General features: G+C 38.8%; 1 protein-coding gene across 1 annotated transcript in view; it reads left to right on the forward strand.

Annotated features, from left to right (window-relative positions):
• srm (spermidine synthase) overlaps positions 1 to 19,815 on the forward strand; it is a 36,072-nt gene extending 16,257 nt beyond the window's left edge. The window contains exons 4-8 of the mRNA XM_072586724.1: positions 60 to 213; positions 1,633 to 1,716; positions 2,946 to 3,091; positions 10,246 to 10,368; positions 12,682 to 19,815. Coding sequence (XP_072442825.1) covers positions 60 to 213; positions 1,633 to 1,716; positions 2,946 to 3,091; positions 10,246 to 10,368; positions 12,682 to 12,696 — 522 coding nt within the window. The 3' untranslated portion in view covers positions 12,697 to 19,815. The remainder of the gene's footprint in view (positions 1 to 59; positions 214 to 1,632; positions 1,717 to 2,945; positions 3,092 to 10,245; positions 10,369 to 12,681) is intronic.
• Positions 19,816 to 20,289: the final 474 nt, after the last annotated feature.

The raw sequence follows: 20,289 nt of genomic DNA on the forward strand, positions 1-20,289 counted from the left end.
CTGAATGCTAACATTGTAATGCATACCTGTGTAATTTGTATATTTTTTTTAATATTTAGGATGTAATAAAGGTTTCCAAACAGTACCTTCCTAGTATGGCAGTGGGTTTCTCGAGCCCCAAGTTGAAACTTCATGTTGGTGATGGCTTTGAGTTCATGAAAGAGAACCAGGATGCATTTGATGTAATTATCACTGATTCCTCAGATCCAGTAGGTACGAATTCTGATCAGTTCAGTTGACTTCGAGTGATGTTAACTAGCTATGCGTCTCTTTCAGCTGTCTTCTCGATTAACTAGGTGGAGATATTCTCAAATGTTATGTAGTCTTTGACGTTTGATTGAAAGGCTGATTACTTTGTTACTGACAAGGGTTGTTGATCATGAAATATCCCTGTCAATCTCTTAGACTTTTAAAATTTTGCATGGTTGACTTTTTGTTTGAAAGAGAGCTTCGATTTTATATAGCACATGATTGTAAATAGCGAATCTGTCTGGCACCCTGAAAACAGTCCATATACATGTGCAGTGACATCGTTCTGTCCTGATTTCTCATTTATTGTGCTTATTTGGGCATCACCATGCTTTACACTGGCAGAGTATTCTACATGTGTGCATGCACAGAACTTTGCATGTGCAATATCAATCTTTTGATGATTTCAGGAGACGTCTGCCATGTCAATATTGAACTGTAAACTAGAAAAGTAAATTGGAAGTTACTTCAAGCAAAAATGTGAATAGAACATGAATAGTAGTTTAAAAAAAATGTCAAGTTGGCACTGATTCTTCAGACAGTGATCAGCATTTGGAACAGATTTATGGATTTTATAGTGTTCAAAACATGGTATTATTTGATAACATTTGAACACTGTAAAGAGGGGTCACTGTTGGACCTTCCTGGAAGGTAAAGTAAGATTGGTCAAATGGCCTGACTCAGCTGAGGTGGTATCACGGTTGGAAGACAGTTCTTTAACTTTGGTTCTTCAGCAGGGTTAAATGGATTCTTGGTTCTGATCGGTCAACTGCACATTTAAAATGAAAAGTACTTTGCTACACATTTCCTGCTACTTAACCCTTGGAATATAACCAGCTATTTTGTTAATCGTATAAATGTCGTCTTTGTGTTGTGGCCTAAACAAAACTGATTTTGCATGGCACAACTGCAGTTCTGCCAACAGTTCCTGAGACTTGGTAAAATAAGTCTAGGCAAAGCCTATTTTCAACAGGTCTTCCAGGCTGAATGGCACCTGTGATTTCTAGTTTTGCATTTTAGCCTTGACAGGCTATTCTGGTTAACCCACTTTTCAAGAACTGGTAATACTGTGCTAGAATGAGTTATGTGGAATTTGCTTAGACATTTTTGAAATACTTATGATTACTGGGCTTTCACTTAGAGATTTTTAATTTTTTTTTAACAAGTTGTGAAGAAAATTTCTTGTCATAACTGCTGCTAACAATTTGGTAACCTGATTTACAAACAAATGGAAGAAATCCAGAAGCTGAAAATTTAAAAATGAAGTGGATAAATATATAAATCAGTTCTACATTTGTATAGTCCAGCCTGCTTATAATCTATTCCACTTTTTTTTTTCCCATGGCTCCTCTCCATGCTCCTATCTTTCTGTCTAACGTCAAGGACCTGCTGAGAGTTTGTTTCAGGAGTCTTACTACCAGCTGATGAAGAATGCCCTGCATGAAGATGGGATCCTTGGTGCGCAAGGTAGGTGTTTTTTGCTCTTGTATCCCAAAGAATATTCCTACATTGAGCAGCGTGTCCAATTTTTGGAGCCCAGAATTTCACACGTTTTGTTCACTACTGTCGTTCAACAATTTGTTCACATACCTTTACACCTTCCTTTTAGAATTATATCCTTTTGTGTTGCTTCTCCTTGTTCTTCCTATCAAAATGTGAGATTTTTCTGCAGTAATTTTAATTTGTTGCATTTTCTTATTTATTAATTCATGAATTGTGGGTGTTACTGACTAGGCTAATGCCATCCCTAATTTTTTTGAATGTGATGGGCTGCTGTGAACCACTGCAATTCTATGGCTGTTAGATTAACAATGTACTTCTAAGTCAGAGGCCAAGATATCTGTCTATGGTTTAAAAAAATATTTATTCTGTGAGGAAATCTTTCAATTGTTCAATTACCCCTTTAACAGAGCCACTATTCAGTTTCTCCACTAGCAATATAATACTAGCATTTTTTCATTGGGTATTCCCCCTTTTCTCCATAATATTAGCAACAATTTATGCATGCTATTCCCTCTTGCATGGCATAAACTGAATAATTTGTCTAATCAATTTCAGCATTTTGAAAACAGCTTTTGCAGATACCCTACCAACATTGTTTTTGAGAACTCTAATGTTGTAGATTTAAGACCTACACCATACATTTATAATGCAATTAATAAAAGATGTGAACTGCAGTGGCGAATGTACTACAAGATATGGATGCTTTGCATGTCTATTCCTTTCATGTAAAAGTCTTCAACATAAAATGAATCGGTTTTCCTTCGTACAGAAACAATACTATTAATGTTGAATTAAGGAAATGAGCCAGATTGATCTTTTGGCCAAAGGCACTACCTGATCTCTTAAATGGAAAAAGCAATTCAAATTTTAAGCCTGTAAGATATTGGGCATCTATAATTTTTTTTAAGTGTTTGCTTTAGAAGTTAACCCACTATTCAAATGAGTAATGAGCCATACAAATTACAAAAGTTTCAGGTTTCATCTGAGATAGCTAATCTCAGTAAAGGCTTCAGTGACCTAGAAATAGATCAAAGCCAAACTAGTTTTCTGCTTTTAATGTGAATTTAAAGCACTATTAGATTTCAGATCATGCGAATTGAAGGGATAATGTTGGAGAAAAATGTTTTACAAGATAACAATTTGTTTTTAAAGGAAACCTGGATTTGAACCTGATCTACTTGTGATTTCTGCAGGTGAATGTCAGTGGCTGCACCTCGAACTCATAAAGGAGATGCGGAGATTCTGTAAATCTTTGTTTCCTGTAGTTGAATATGCATACAGCACAATCCCTACGTACCCCAGTGGACAGATTGGTTTTATGTTGTGCAGTAAAAATCCTGTGAGTCAAGTGCCTTTCAGTTACGTTCTAATGTTCAATTCTGGATTATTCTATCTGCTGTCAGGTAGCGTGTGAGGTGGATAGTAAAAGCAAAAAGGCTGGGACTACTCAGCAGGTAAAGTGGCACCTGCAGGAAGAGAAATTGAGAAAACATTTCAGGACAATAACCTTGCAAAGCAACTGGAAATATTTAGAAATGAAATCCATATTTGATTTACAGAAGCAGGAGAGATTAAATGACAAAAGCTATCGTTGGAAAAGAGAAAAACAATGAAATGGGTCGAGAGGAGTTGCAAATGGCATCATTAAAATCGTTTTCAACAGCATCTTTCCCAAAAAAAAGGAGTAGTATATCTTTGTGTAGGAGATGCTAAAGGTCCTACTTGAAAGATGTAATAGGTTTTTTATTTAGCTTTATTTAGAATGCTAAGGACAGATCAACAGGGAGCAGGATGAAAGTTAAATGACCAATATCTTCGCTTGGGGAAACCAAACGCCTGCATTCAGTATGCAGGGATGATCCAGGCATTATAGAATAATACAGTTCAAAAGAAGCCATTTGGCTCACTGGGTCTGTACCTTCAAAAATATACTACTACCTACACCGGTCCCACTTCCCCACTCTAGGCCCATAACCTTGAATGTTATGACACTTTGTATCATCCAAGTATTTTTTAAAGTTTGAGAGGTTGCCTGCCTCAACTATCCTCCCAGGCAGTGCATTACAGATGCCCACCACCCTCTGGGTGAAAAGGTTTTTCCTCTGAGTGAAATGCTGTAGGTTTCAAGTCCTTGTTCTTGACTCTGTCACTCAGGGGAGCAGCTGCTTTCTGTTCATGTTGTCCATGCGCCCACACTATCAGATCTCCTCAACTTGCTCTGCTCCAAAGAAAATAACCCAAGCTTTCCCAGCTTCTCTTCATAGCTGAATTGCTCCAACCAGGCAACATCCTCATGAATTTCCTCCACACTCCCTCCAGTGCAATCACACCCTTCCTATTGTATGCTAATCTTCTGCATGGAATACTTCAACTGTGGCCTAACCAAAGTTCTGTGCAGCTCCAACATAACCTTCCCCTGCTCCTTATAAGCTATGTTTCAACTGAGGCAAGTGTCTCACTATGACTTCTTATCTCTCTCTCTCTTAATCTGACCTGCCTTCAGGAATCTGTGGGCAAGCACCCCAAGATCCTTCTGTTCCTGTGAGCCTCTGAGAAAAAGGAGGAAGTATATGTTAGGTACAGCACAATAAAAATGGGTGGCCCTTCAGGAGTATAGGCATGCTCAAATAAACAAATTAAGAGGGCAACAGGGGGCCATTAAATATTTTTGACTTCTAAAAATGAGAAAAACTCCATGCATTTCATCGCTATACTTAGACCAAGGGAAAGGGTGGAGCCTATTAGAAATCAAAGGGGCAATTTGTGCCTGGATCTAGAGGATGTGGATGAGGTCTTTTAAATTAATATTTCTCATCTTTATTCACAAAGGAGAAAGACGTTATAACTGGGGATTTCATTTGGGATGATGAGGTTCTCGAGTACGTTAAGATTAGTAAGGAGGGAGTATTAGTGGGCACAAAGGTGCATAAATCCTCTGGACCTGATGAGATGTATCCCAGACTGCGATAGGAGTCAAAGGAGGGCATTGCTGGGGCCCTGAATGAGATATTTAATACTTTGCCGGCCACCAGTGAACTGCCAGATTACTGGAGGATAGCTAATGTGCTTCCTTAGTTCAACAATGCACCAGGGATGGGCCAAGTAATTACAGATCGGTTAGTCTGACATCAGTAGTAGGGAAATTATTGCAAAAAAGTTCTGAGGGACAAAATTAATCAATGTAGTGAGGGCAGTGCAGTTGATGATGTTTACATAGATTTTGGAAAAGCCTTTGACAAGGTCTCCAATGGAAGGCTGATCCAACAAGTAAGAGCTTGTGGGATCCCAGACAAGTTGGCAAACCTTTTTTTAGATAGAATCCCTAAAGTGTGGAAACAGGCCCTTCGGCCCAACAAGTCCCCACCAACCCTCCAAAAAGTAACCCTCCCAGACCCATTCCCCTATTACTTTCCATTTTACCCCTAACTAATGCACCTAACCTACACATCCCTGAACACTTTTGGCAATTGAACATGGCCAAGTCATCTAACCTGCACATCTTTGTCGGTTGATCCAAAATTGGTTTGCAAATAGAAGGCAAAGAACAATGGCGTAGCATTGCCTTTGTGATTGGAAGCCTGTGACCAGTGGTGTACCGTAAGGTCCAGTACTGATTTTTTTTTAATGTACATTAATAACTGTGAATGTTGAAAGTATAATTAGTAAGTTTTCAGAGAGATGAAAATTGGTGTCGTTGAGATGGTCTTGGGCTACAGTCTGACATTGATCAGCTGGTAAATTGGCAGAGCAGAGGCAGATGGAATTTAATCCTGATGAGTCTGAAGTGATGCATTTTGGGTGGTCTAAAAAGGGAAAGATTTACACCATGAAAGATCTGTCCCTAGGGAATATTGAAGAACAAAGGGACCTTGGTATACAAGTCCATAGATCCCTGAAAGTGTCAGTACAGGTAGATAATGTGGTGAAGAAGGCTTGCCTTCATTTGCAAGGACGTAGAATATAGGACCAGGGAAGTCTTGTTGCAAATTTTTATAGAATATTGGTTAGGAATACTGTGTGCAGTTCTGTTCACCACACTGTTGGGAGTACATGATTACATTAGAAAGGATGCAGAGGAGATTCACCAGAATGTTGGCTGGGTGGAAAGTCTCCATTATGAGGAGAGACTAGATAGGCTGGGATTGTTTTCTTTGGAGCAGGGAAGGCGAATTGTGATGGACAAAATTGAAAAGCATACACAGAGGAGATTGAGAATCTCTTTCCCATGGCAGACATTCCTAGATGAGCAGTGGTTTAGAGAATCTGGGGAAATATTCTTCTCACCCAGAGGGTGGTATTAATAGGGAATGCACCCCTGGAAAGGTGCAACATTTAAGAAACATCTGGACAAGCATTTAAAATACCAGGACATAGTAGTCTGTGGACCAAGTGTAAGTAAATGGGTTGAATATAGTTTGATATTTGGATGGTATAACTTGGTGGGCTGAAGGGCCTCTTTCTATGCTGTACACTGATGTTACTCTATGACTAAATTCCACCTGCCACTGATCTGTTCATGTGATCAATCAATTTTTAACTTAGCAATCTCATGCTCACTTTTCATGATTATTACAAACAATTTGCCACTGCACACTGGATTCTGCTTCCAGAAATGGCCTTCTACTACCAACCTTTTGTCTCCTGCCCATAAGCCAATTTTAGATCCAACTTGTCGAATTAAGCTGGATCCCATGAGCTTCTATCTTTATCAGTTTGCCATGTGGGACCTTGACAAAAGCCTTGCTAAAATCCAAATAAACAACATCAACTGCCCGACCCTCATTGGTCGCCTCCTCAAAATTCAATCCGATTTGTTAGGCATGACCACCCTCTGACAAAGTAATGCTGACTATGATCAACCTTTGCCTCTCTAAATAAGAGAGGAGTTTTCTCCTTCACTATTTTCTCCAATAGTTCCCCTATCACTGAGGCTCGCTGGTTTATAGTTCCCTGGTCTACCTGTATCTCCCTCTTGTAAACTGGAACAATATTAGCTGTCCTCTAGCACCTTCCCTGTGGCCAGAGATGATTTTAAAGATTTGTGTATTATTTTCTCCCTCATCTCTCAAAGCTGTCTGGATTATAATTCTTCCGGTAATTTGTCCACTTTTAAACCTTCAAAACCTCCAATACCTCCTTGCTTCTTCTATCAGTTTGCTAGTGAACTTCTCAGTTCATCTTCTTGAATTCTGTACTTGCATCATCCTCCTCCTCCTCCTGAGTAAAGCCGACATTTGATCATTGCAGTTTAATTTCTCTTGTTTTCCACTCTATCCCATGTTTTGATGTTTGTTCCCCTGTACTGTCTCTGCTTGCATGACTCATAACTGACTGTTCTGACTTCTAAAATATACATCAGTATGGTTTCTTGCTTCATAGATGCAGCCTGCACATTTTGCTTTTCATTTCAGATTTCTAGCATTTTGCTTTTGTCAGGAATTGTGCTCATTTGGTCTGAGCTAAGAATGGCTGTTTCACCATCAGATGCTGATATTCCACTGTCTCTACCTATTATTTGTATTGTAAGAAGCACTAATAACAGCAGGCATTATCATTTCACTATTGGATTATGACTAATCTGTTACAAGTCTCAATGAGCACCAATACCTAGCATTTATTTCGCTTTATTTGAGAATTAATCATTGAACTGGTCTCAGTAACATCGCAAATCACTTCCAAGTATTTTTTTTTTGAGGGGGGGAGGAACTGGCAGCTGAGGATGTAGATTTCCATTTGCGTCGCTTGTCAATTAAACATTGAACTGGTCTCAGCAACATTGCAAATCACCTCTAAGTACTTTATTTTTCGGTGGTGGGGGTGGGAGGTGGGGATTTAACAGCTGAGTGCAGATTTCCATTTTCATCGCTTGCCAGCAGATTTAACATTGTCTTTGTTTAGTTTTCGATACTGTTGGCCTCTGCAGGCCTTCAGACAGGGTAATGATACCATGATTTTATTGTAGCTATATGTACTGTTCTCCAGTATAAATGATAAATTTGGCATTAAGATAACTTTGGAAATAAAAGCGGACGTTATTTGCTAATCTATCAAACTAACCATCCACAGCCTATTTCACAGTGAAGATTGTTAACTTTGAATATCTGAAGTGCAAATGTTAGAAAATTGTTTACATGTGCCTTGGATGGTGATGGCAAGCACAAGGGGACATAGCTTTAAACTGAGGGGTGATAGACATAGGGCAGATGTCAGAGGTGGGCTCTTTAGTCAAAGTAAAGAATGCATTACTGGAAATGATGTGGATATATATTGAGTAAGGAGAAAGTGAGGACTGCAGATGTTGGAGATCAGAATCGAGATTGCAAAATCAGAAATCAGAATCGCAAAGCACAGCCGGGCAGGCAGCATCTAAGGAGCAAGAGAATCATCGTTTCGGGCATAAGTCCTTCATGAGGGTTCATTCTGCAATAGACGTTTGTGAAATTTTACGTCAAGAAGCCAGGATTGCCCAATATGCATCTGCATCGTTTCCAGTAATCACTACTCTTAGCCAAAAAGCTTCTGCATGCACACAATGCCCCTTTCCCTGCTGGTCTGTCCAGGCAATGCGTAGAACATTACAGCGCATTACAGGCCCTTTGGCCCTCGATGTTGCGCCAACCTGTGAAACCAATCTGATGCTCATCTAACCTACACTATTCCATTCTCATTCATATATTTTTCCAATGACCACGTAAGTGCCCTTAAAGTTGGCGAGTCAACTACTGCTGCAGGCAAGGCATTTCCATGCCCCTGCTACTTTGAGTAAAGAAACTACCTCTGACAACTGTCCTATATCAATCATCCCTCAATTTAAAGATCTGTCCCCTCGTGCTAGCCGTCAACATCTGAGGCACTTGTAAATTATTTTCTAACATTTGCATTTAAGATATTCAAAGTTAACAATCTTCACTGTGAAATAAACAGTGGATGATTAGTTTGATAGAACAGTAAATGTCCATTTTTATTTCCAAAGTTATCTTAGTGCCAAATTTATCATTTATACTGGAAAACAGTGCATATAGCTCAATAAAGTCATGGTATCATTACCCTGTCTGCAGATTTGTCCTAATGTTAGAAGGTCTGCAGAGACCAACAATATTAAAAAACCATGCGTAGACAATGTAAAAACTGTTGTCAAGCGACGCAAATGGGAATCTACACCCTCAGCTGCCAGTTCCTCCCCCCTCAAAAAAAATACTTGGAAGTGATTTGCAATGTTGCTGAGACCAGTTCAATAATTAATTCTCAAAGTGAAATAAGTGCTAGGTACTGGTGCTCATTGAGACTTGAAGAAAGTGAGGACTGCAGATGCTGGAGATCAGAGCTGAAAAATGTGTCGCTGGAAAAGCGCAGCAGGTCAGGCAGCATCAAAGGAGCAGGAGAATCGACGTTTCGGACATAAGCCTTTTTATTGAGACTTGTAACAGATTAGTCATAATGCAATAGCGAAATGATAATGCTTGCTGCTATTAATGCTGCTTACAATACAAAATAATAGGTAAAGATAGTGGAATATCAGCATCTGATGGTGAAACAGCCATTCTTAGCTCAGACCAAATGAGCACAATTCCTGACTTTTCTAACATTTTTGCTTTTGTGAAATTAATAAATCTGAAATAAAAAGCACAACATGGGGGCTGCATCTATGAAACAAGAAACCATACTGATGTATTTTGAGCAGTCTGATATGAGTCATACAAGCCGAAATGGTGAGGGGTAGCAAACATCAAAATAAGGGATAGAGTGAGCTGCCAGAGGGAAGTGGTGGAGGTTGGTACAATTACAGCATTTAAAAGGCATCTGAATGGGTACATGAATAGGAAGGGTTTAGAGGATATGGGCTAAGTGCTAGAAAATGGGACTAGATTAATTTAGGATATCTGGTTGGCATGACGAGTTGGACCATAGGGTCTCTTTCTGTGCTGTCCATCTCTGACTTTATGAACTGGTCCCAACAACATTGCAAATCACCTACAACTATTTTCGGGGAGGGTGGGAAACTGGCAGCTGAGGGTGCAGATTTCCATTTGCATCACTTGTCAGCAGATTTACAATGTTAGTTTGTGGTTTTCAACATTGTTAGTCTCTGCAGACCTTCTAACATTAAGACAAATCTGCAGACAGTAATGATTTTATTGTAGTTATAAGTACTGTTTTCCTGTATAAATGATAAATTTGGAACTAAGATAACTTAGGTCAGCAAATAGTGTCCACTTTTATTTCCAATCAACTAACCATCCACTCCCTATTTCACAGTGAACATTATTAACTTTGAATATCTGAAATACAAGTGTTAGAAAATAATTTCCATGTGCATTGCCTGGACAGACCAACAGGGAAAGTGGAGTTGTGTGCATGCAGAGGCTATTCGATTAGGAGTAGCAATTGAATATTGGAAATGATGCAGATGAATATCCTGGCTTTTTGATGTAAAAAGTTTTACCATGGGTTCATTATTCAGTGGAAGTTTGATAATTGGATTATGTTTTATAGGACACTAATTTTCGTGAACCTGTGAGACAGCTATCAGCAGAGGAAGTGGACAGAATGCAACTGAAATATTACAATGCAAATATGCACCGGGCAGCATTTGTTTTGCCTGAGTTTGCCAGAAAGGTAATCCGCCACAATTAGCTTAGTTCAGCTAAGCTTCACGTTTAGATTGATTTGGTTTAAATGTTTCCTGTTTCTTTGCATGTTGTGGGTACACTGCTATTGTGACTCTTCACTAAGATCATCAGATTTGGTTAGCAATGATAAACCCTATATTCAAACATGTTTTCACTTATTTTGCTAATGTAGCTTTCCCTTACTGAGGGAATAATTCAATTTTGCCTGTTCTGATGGCCCACTGGAAATACTTTTAAAAAGCAGACTTCTTCACCCACGTTTACAAAATGTTGTGGTGCTTTACATTTAGTTTTTCAATCATGTGTGAAATGCATTCAGCATATGAGAGTGAACTGAACTCACTTCAAACATAGTGGCTACAAGAGCAGGTCAGACACTAGGAATACGTTGGTGAATAACTCACCTCCTGACTACTCCAAAGCCTGTCCAGCATCTCCAAGGCACAAGTCAAGAGTGTGTTGGAATACTTCACACTAGCCTGGATGGGTGCAGCCCCAACAACACCTCAAGAAGCTTGACACCATCCAGGACAAACAGCTTGATTGGCACCACATACAAAAGCATCCACTCTCTCCACGATCGATGCTCAGAAGCAGCAGTGTGTACTATCTACAAGATGCACTGCAGGAATTCACCTAAGATCCTCAGACAGCACCTTCCATACCTACAATCATAGAGTCATAGAGATGTACAGCATGGAAACAGACCCTTTGGTCCAACCCGTCCACGCCGACCAGATATCCCAACCCAATCTAATCCCACCTGCCAGCACCCGGCCCATATCCCTCCAAACCCTTCCTATTCATATACCCATCCAAATGCCTCTTAAATGTTGCAGTTGTACCAGCCTCCACCACTTCCTCTGGCAGCTCATTCCATACACGTACCACCCTCTGTGTGAAAACGTTGCCCAGTAGGTCTCTTTTATATCTTTTCCCTCTCACCCTAAACCTATGACCTCTAGTTCTGGACTCCCTGATGCCAGGGAAAAGACTTTGTCTATTTACCCTATCCATGCCCCTCAATTTTCTAAACCTCTACAAAGTCACCCCTCAGCTTCTGCTCCAGGGAAAACAGCCCCAGCCTGTTCAGCCTCTCCCTATCATTCAAATCCTCCAACCCTGGCAACATCCTTGTAAATCTTTTCTGAACCCTTTCAAGTTTCACAACATCTTTCCGATAGGAAGGAGACCAGAATTGTATGCAATATTCCAACAGTGGCCTAACCAATGTCCTGTACAGCAGCAATGTGTCCTCCCAACCCCTGTACTCAATACTCTGACAAATAAAGGAAAGCATACCAAACACCGCCTTCACTATCCTTTCTACCTGCGACTCCACTTTCAAGGAGCACGGTGGCACAGTGGTTAGCACTGCTGCCTCACAGCGCCAGAGACCTGGGTTCAATTCCCACCTCAGGCGACTGACTGTGTGGAGTTTGCACATTCTCCCCGTGTCTGCGTGGGTTTCCTCTGGGTGCTCCAGTTTCCTCCCACAGTCCAAAGATGTGCAGGTCAGGTGAATTGGCCATGCTAAATTGCCCGTAGTGTTAGGTAAGGGGTAGATGTAGGGGTATGGGTGGGTTGCGCTTCGGCGGGGCAGTGTGGACTTGTTGGGCCGAAGGGCCTGTTTCCACACTAAGTAATCTAATCTAAGGAGCTATGAACCTGCACTCCAAGGTCTCTTTATTCAGCAACACTCCCTAGGACCTTACCATTAAGTGTATAAGTCCTGCTAAGGTTTGCTTTCCATCTAGAAGGACAAAGGACAATAGATATATGGGAGCACTACCATCTTCAAGTTCCCCTCCAAGTCACTCACCATCCTGACTTGGAAATAGATCTCTGTTTCTTCACTGTCACTGGGTCAAAATCCTGGAATTGCCTCCTTCATGGCATTGTGAGTCAACCTTCAGCAGGTGGACTGCAGCAGCTCAAGGAGGCAGCTCACCACCACCTCAAGGGCAACTAGGGACAGGCAATATGCTAGCCAACAACACCCACATCCCACAAAATGAATAAATTTTTTAAAAATGCAAATATTGATGGGCTACTTTTGCTATGACTAAATTGAGTCTGTTATAGCTTTTCAAACAGAATGATATCAAATTGGAAGTACCCTTGCAACCAAGACTGCTATCTGCTATATTCCAAAAACAGCATTTTGTGGTAACTGAACTTCCTTGCAAAAGTTCCTGCAGTTCGAGGATCACGTTCTGCAGGCTTCGTCCTTTATTTTAGTTTTTTGAAAGCTAAGTTCTTGCTTTAGAATTAAATGTGTTTTCCTTTTACTTTGCAGGCACTTGATGCATAAAACCAACTCTATTGCCTGATGTTTGATGTCATCAATACTGGAAAACATTTTTACAAATTCTATCATCGGTTTATAATGGATTCATAATGTTCAATACTGAAATTAACCCTTTCCTGTCTACAAAGAAGAAAATTATTCTTCAACTGCCCAGGAAGCCAGGAAACAGCAGGTCTTGGTGGGAATAAAAGACCATGTTTTCAGTTCTTTTTAAAGAAAGTCACTGCTCTGTGATTTTTTTTTTCCCCCCTGGGTGATCTCTAATTCTTGTGGAGTTGGCTTCTCGACCTTGTAAGGTCAGCTGACTAATCAATAAACTCCATTTATAGATACTGCACGTGGCTGACAGCGTGGACCGCTGAGGCTTAAATCTATGATGGCCCTAGACTGGAAAGGGTTAAAATTTTAAAATATTAATAAAAATGCAACCAGATAATGCTTGGAACTTGAACTTGTGTGAAAACTTTTGACATCAAGTACTTTCATAATGAGAAAAAAGGGACACAAATTTCTGATTGGACATAAATCAAATGGGATGCTTGTGGTTTAAAGTGTAATGCTCTCTCCAGTAGGATTCACTACTTTTGTGTTGAAGTAGCTAATCACAATTAACTCAATGTGGAATGAATTGCGTCTTGACCCCCTGCTTTTCATTGTTTTTCCTTTAAGCATCAACTTTTTGCTTTCCCTGTCGCATTATTTTAATTATCTTTTTTTTGGATAGGCAAGCACATACAATGTGTGAGTTTGACTCTTTCTTCTCCCCACCTACCTCACCCCAAAGCAGCTTTTGTATGTACTGAAATTTTTCAAACCAGCTAAATTAATGAGTGACTTCCATATTTAATAGTTTTATTAATGTACTAATAGATTATAAAGATGTTGACCGGTTAGAAAATTAGCAATTGTTTCCCCTTTCTGGAGAATCTAGAATACAGTGGGACAGTCTCAGAATTAGGGGCTGATTCTTGAGGACAGTGTGGCAAAGATGAGTGGTAAACTTGGGAAAATGAAAGTGTTTTAAAAGCCAGCAAAAGATTCCAGAAAAAAATGGCGTGCATAATATAAGGACAAATTAATAAAATTATAAAAATATAGACATTAAGGATTTCTTTAAATATTTTGAAAGGGAGAGAACGTAGACCCTTTAGAGAACAAGACTGGAGATATAGTGGAGAAACAGAAAATTATAGAGGAATTGAATAAATACTTGTGCTTCAGTCTTCTCAGAAGAAGGTACTAATAGCAGAAAGAGGATGAAGAAAATAAATGCAACTATCAATAGAGGAAAAAAGTACAAGGAAAACCAACGGTATTAAAGGTTGATGAGAATCCTGTACCTAATTGGTTGCATCCAAGAATCCTGAGATTAGAGGGGCAGAAAATCCCAGACAGTAGCAAAACTACCATGACCCTTCTTCAAAAAAGGGAGAATGGTACAAAACCCAGCTCTGTGAACAGAACCACAACAACAAGCACCTGAGCTACAAATCTTCTCCCAAACTTTGGTACAAAACCAGTAATTATAGGCCAGTCACCTTAACATTTGTCATTAGGAACATATTCAAGTCTGTTCCAAAGAATATTGTAGCAGAACATTTAGAAATAATATTATCAAGCTGTATCAGCATGCCTTCATGAAGGGGATTTCATACCAGACAAATTTATTACAATTCTTTTGAGGAGGTAACATGATGGATAAAGGGGAACCAGTGGATGTAATATATTTGGATTTCCAAAAGGTGTCCCACATAAGGCTACTTAATATAAGCCTGTGGTAGTATGTTAGCATAGAGGATTGGCTAACTCATAAAAGACAAAGTTGGGGTAAAGGTCGCAATCTCAGAATGGCACCCTGTAACTAGCGAAGTGCCACAGGAGTTTGGTGCTAGGGCTGCAATTATTTACCAAGCAAACGTTATTGACTTGAATGAGGGAAGTGAATGTATTGTTGCCAAGTTTGTAGATGACCTACATGGGTGGGAAGGCAAGTGTGATTTCCTTACTAGAGGGGTATAGACAGATTAAATGAGTGGTCAATAGCTGACAATAATGTAGGAAAATGTAAAGCTATGCATTTTGGCAGGGAAAAAAAAGTGTTGAATATTCCTTAAATAGGGAGCAAGTGCAGAAAGCTGCAGCAGAAACAGATTTAGATGTCCTCTTGCATGAATCTTGTAAATCTAGCATCCAAGTGCAATAGATATTAGGGAAGACAGAGGGACTGGCCTTTACCCTCCTTTTAGTTTTGAAATAAAAATAAGGAAGTCTTGCTAGTCAGACTACAGCTGGACTACTCTGAACAGTTTTGGTCCCCCTTATCTAAAGCAAGATATATTGGCATTGGAGTCACTTCAGCAAAGATTCAGTAGGTTGATTCTGGGTGTGGAGGGGTTTTCTTAGAGGTTGAGGAGGTTAGGCTTGCAGTCACTGGAGTTTAGAAGAATGAGAGGCTACCTTCTTGAAACGTACAACAATTGGACTTGACTGGGTAGACGCGGAGAGGTTATTTCCCCTTGTAGATGCTGCCGTTCCAACCCTGCCCATTGCTTGAGACGTGGTAACCATAAAGTGAAGCACATCACCGGTCATTCCTCTGAGCCGAACCTGTGATCCTCTGACTAGGGTGGCTTTTACTCACCCACCACATTAATGAAATATGGAGAGAAGGGGTGTTAGTGTGAGGGAGGTCAGAACTCTGAATAGTTTTTAGATTATAGCATTCTGGTCAATTGTCAAAACTTGTCAGCAGAGGCAAGTCAATTTCAGCATTTTGTTAAGTCACCTTGTCTTTAACATTTAGTCTTCTGATGGTTCAGTACCTCAACTTGGACTTGCGGTTTTGAGTTATTGGTCGCTGTTAATTCTACATCTTGGGAGAAGGAATACTCCAGAAGTTTTTTTTCAATTATTCAAATCGGTGACTTACTTCTCTACAGTCTGTAGCCATTGATCAGCTCTCCATTATGACTCCCACTGGTCTCCTTCTCAATACTGATACTGGTTCTCCACTGTGGAATGAGGAAGGTGACTGATTCTTTGAGCCTTCGGATAGGGATTAATTTTTTTTTGAAAGTTGAGTTTTGTGCAATATTCTAATAGAATCCTCTCAAATCCGCACTGCTTGTTTCATAAAAATGGAATATGATCCTCAGTATGCTGGTAGGAATTTAATGTTATAAAATGTCATTTGACTTTGGACATTAATTATAGTAATTATTAACTTTAAGCATTTAATTACAATTACAGGTTTTCTATTTTGATGAACAGATTGTAGTCCAAAAGATGCTTAAACATCTCCAATACTAATAATAAAAAAGGGAATTTTAACCTGCTATGTACACTAGGAAAGCAGCATAAGTATGCTGTCCATGACCATAACAGCAAGACGTGATTATGTAGGGTGTCATTGTTATCTAAGCTAATCTTCTAAAAGAAACGCAACATTGTTTACATTTCTGTAAGTATTCAGCAATTGAAAGGTTTTGCAGAATTCAGTTTGGTTGCAGTAAACCTTTTTTTTCCTTTTAATATAACAAACTGCTCAGACTTGTGCCACAATTCTGGAGCAGGTAGGACCTGAATCTGGTCCTTTTGGCTCAGAGGTAGGGAGACTACCATTGTTCTACAAGAGCCCTGTTGGGGCCATCAATCGCATCAATTGAAATAACTACATTAAGCCTTTTTAAAAGGCTAGTCTGAATAACCTGATGGACAATATCATGCTCAAGCATTCTGAAGAGGAAGTAATAATGTGTATTATTAAACTATTTCCAATATTAATGGTACTAATGAAGAGCCTTATGCACCTTTTTATAAATTTCAAGAATCTACGTTGCCATTTCAAAAGCAATAGTTTAGACAGAGGAATAACTGCTAATCTGAATTTAGCACCAAAGAGCTGTCATGTAGGAATTTTCTACCTCTTTGGAGTTCTAACTTTTTTGTCATAAATTAACTATTTAAACTAATTTAACTTGTATGATTTGAATTATGTATTTAAGGATTAATGTTTGTAAGATTAGCATCAAATGTCAGCAGCTTTTGACAGAATTTGATCTTTAGTCAGGAACTTTCTTCATCTGAATAGGGTATAATTGCATTTATATGCAATTTCAATACGTTTCGAGTTTTGTTTTCCAAAGTAGAATTGGGCATTTGAATTCTCTTTGTGGTTTCCCGCATCTGTTGCTATATTGTAGCAAATGCACAGCTTCACCTCTGGGGCTTGGGTTTAAATCAATATTTTTCTGCACTACAAATGTTACAAAGGGCACGAACCTTCATTTCCTTCATAAAATTTGACACCAAAGCATATACCTTTTTGGAAGTCAGAAAATTGGTATGGGAGACTAAAAACCTGATGGAATAATCATTGGGCAAAATAATAGGACCCTTATTACATTCCATGGTAAAGTATCTGATCTGGGGAACGCTTAATTCTGCCAGCTAGGTGCCTGAAATAAGGCAAGTGTTCCAGCCCTAAAATCAGGCACTTTACTTTTTAAATACAATTCATCTTAAAGGGAACCTGCTTGCCATTGGTTTTGGGTTAATTTTTTAAGATCTGAACATTGGCAATAGTGTTTAATTTCTTATCATGAGAGAGAGAGAGGGCAGCCTGAGTTCAGCAAAGACTATTTTAAGGCATTAAAATACTAAATTAATCTAGTAGAAATGCATAATAAAGATGAAAAGAATTTCTGACAAAAGTGGCCTTTTTTGCTGACTTTTATTTCTATTATAAAATTTTTAAGTAGAATCTACACTCTAATTACTAAATGCTGTTTATAATACCTAACTTTCCTTTAGTGATTTTAATGTTATACAAATGTTTTAGTACTTTTACAAAGGATTCTCTCATATACATTCAACAGTTTTCAAAGTCTCTTGTTGTAATTTTGGCTCTAATTTGTCTTTTTTTTTTGTTGACACTCAATGGATGAATTAGTTCTTAGCTGTAGCTTCTTGAGTGTGATCATGTAAATTTGAAATGGTTTAGTAGTTTCCCAATTTCTGCCAGTCTGAGGTCGGGGTGCCAGGAAAGTTGGGAGCTGAATTCAGAAAATCTAAAACATAACATACTGAAGATACAGCACAGGTCTATGGATATTTATAGGAAAAAGACAGACTAATGTTTTGTTGTACTGTTGGAGGAATCTGAGAGGTTAATTAACATTTTTTGTAGAGGTTAAATTGTATGGTGTCTTCAGCATATTTTGCTGTGTTTTATCTAATACTGATGAACAGACAATTGTTTTTGGTTAACAAGTAATGCTCCAATCCATGAGGCTTTCCCAATTTTAGTCCCTATTTTGGCTTCAGCGATCCTACAGATTGTTCAGGTTTTACAATTAACTACTCCATAGAGGCGTGACTTCTACGTGGGCTTTTAAGTATATGCCCACTAATGTTTCCTGGTTTGGATTTTTGACATCTGCAGCTTACATTTTGTTGTCTTGGATTTTCACCTTAAATTGTTTAGTTTTCTGGTATGTTATTCTTTTGAGTGAGATTGGATCAAAGCCTTTAGTGCCTCCTTTGTTTGGTCATGAGCGGTAACTTGACATTCCAATGAGCCAGAAGGTATGAACAAAGTTTCCTCCTGCTGCACTAAGTAACCAAGTTTGTAAATCCTTTCTCTAAGTGATCTCCTATGTCCTCGCACATCAGTTTTCACCTATGTTGGAATGGCTTAGATTACCATGACATTAAATTGATATGGAAAGAGGTGGACATCTAAACAGTTTTACAAAATATGACCCAGACACTCTTTTTAACAGCAACTTCTAGCTGCTGCTTGTTGGATTTTCATCTACGTAAAGATTTTGTGTTGTACCATAATAATGTGTTTCATTATTTATTCATTCGACTTGGCGATGTATAAATCTTTTTAATGCTACAGATATTAGTACTAATGTTCATGAGAAAATAAAATTTTAAATACTCCAGCTTTTCTCTAATTTAGAATAACTTTATTACATTCTGTTCTGTGCCATTTAAGGGTTATTTTCCAAAGTACCTCTAACTTTACTTACAATATTTGATCTGTACTTGACTTGCAAATTTTCCATGAACAGATGGTGAGGGCATTCCTAGCTGAATTGGCCATGCTAAATTGTCATTAGTGTTCAGGGATGTGTAGGGTAGGTACATTAGTCAGGGGTAAATGTAGAGTAGAAGGGTAGGGGGGATGGGTCTGGGTCTGGGTGGGTGACTCTTCACAGGAGCGGTGTCGACTTGGGCCATTGTTTCCTCACTGTCGGGATATTATGAAAAATAAAAGTATTAACACATACCCCAAGGCATTCCCACAACAGCATGTTTCTGGGCCATTACAGAAAATAATGTTACACATTCAAAATTTGCTGTTTCAGATACACTGTGGCCAGGCAATCTTGAGTTTATTCTGAAAAGCTGTTGTATAACTGGTGCTCAATTATTTGATAATTGCTAACATTGTTTAATATACACCTAAATAATAATGAAAATTTTAAATTTTAATCATCAAAATGGGCCGTTATGTTCAATTTGATTGGAGAGTTGATCTAATCAGGGTCCAACCATTAAAATATTTGCTACTTTCCTTCAGGTATTTGAACGAAAACTTCCTAGAGAAAAGCCTTGCTATTACGCTCAAACCTATTTCTTAATTCTATTCTCTGTTATAACTTTCTGCTGTCTGAACTTGAGATAACAAAATCTTGAGATGAAGCAATGAATCCAAAAGAAAAGGAACTAGGCTAGATTTTCCCTCAAATATTTTCTGATTTTTAAATGCAATATTCTGTTGGGCTAGGAATGGATATCTATTGGACTGTGGAATCATTTTTAACATTGACCAGATTTGCCACATTTTAACTTTGTGCTTTTGGAGAGTTCTTCAATTAAGTTATTGCAAATTCCATTAAATGTATCAACTGGAAAAGATTGTATGTGTGCTCATGTCCAGCTAGTTTGTGACTAATGCCCCTGATTAAGAAAGTGAATATTTTACTTGTGTACTTCGATGATACCATGATGTTGTATTTTTAAGATGGTCTTTTCTATCAATGCTCTCAACCAGAAACAAAATTGGTGGGTTCTACCCATGAAATAAAAAGCTAATGACCTCTGTGCTTATTTTTGGATTGTCATCTACTACTTTCGCGTACACTGAATGGTGGTTCAGATGCTCCTACAGGCCTTCAGGGTCTGTAGGATGATATCTTGAGAAGTGGCATCCTCAGGGTAGGCCAAAAAAGGTAATTCCAAGGATCTGTCAACCAGAACTAATGTTTTTAGTAAGGAGTATTTGTGAGCAAAGAACGCAGTTACCTAATGTTTGACTGGTCTTGCCCAAATCTTGCTTTTCCTTCGCTTTTCTACAGGCGCTGGTCTGGTTCCTATTCTTGCAGCTACACTGGCATTATTGAAACTCGATAACTACCTCCATTCTGTTATTTCCTTCTATTTCTGCTTCTGTGTATGCATCGTAACAGTACTGTAAGATGGCTAGCTACGGTGGTCATTGGGTTTAAGGTGCTTAGATAATAGGTCATATCTGTTCCTGAGGAGGGATGTATTGAGGCCTGCTGTTCTGAGATGATAAATTGG

This window comes from Chiloscyllium punctatum, chromosome 16 (genome assembly GCF_047496795.1).
Source record: "Chiloscyllium punctatum isolate Juve2018m chromosome 16, sChiPun1.3, whole genome shotgun sequence".
Taxonomy (NCBI): domain Eukaryota; kingdom Metazoa; phylum Chordata; class Chondrichthyes; order Orectolobiformes; family Hemiscylliidae; genus Chiloscyllium; species Chiloscyllium punctatum.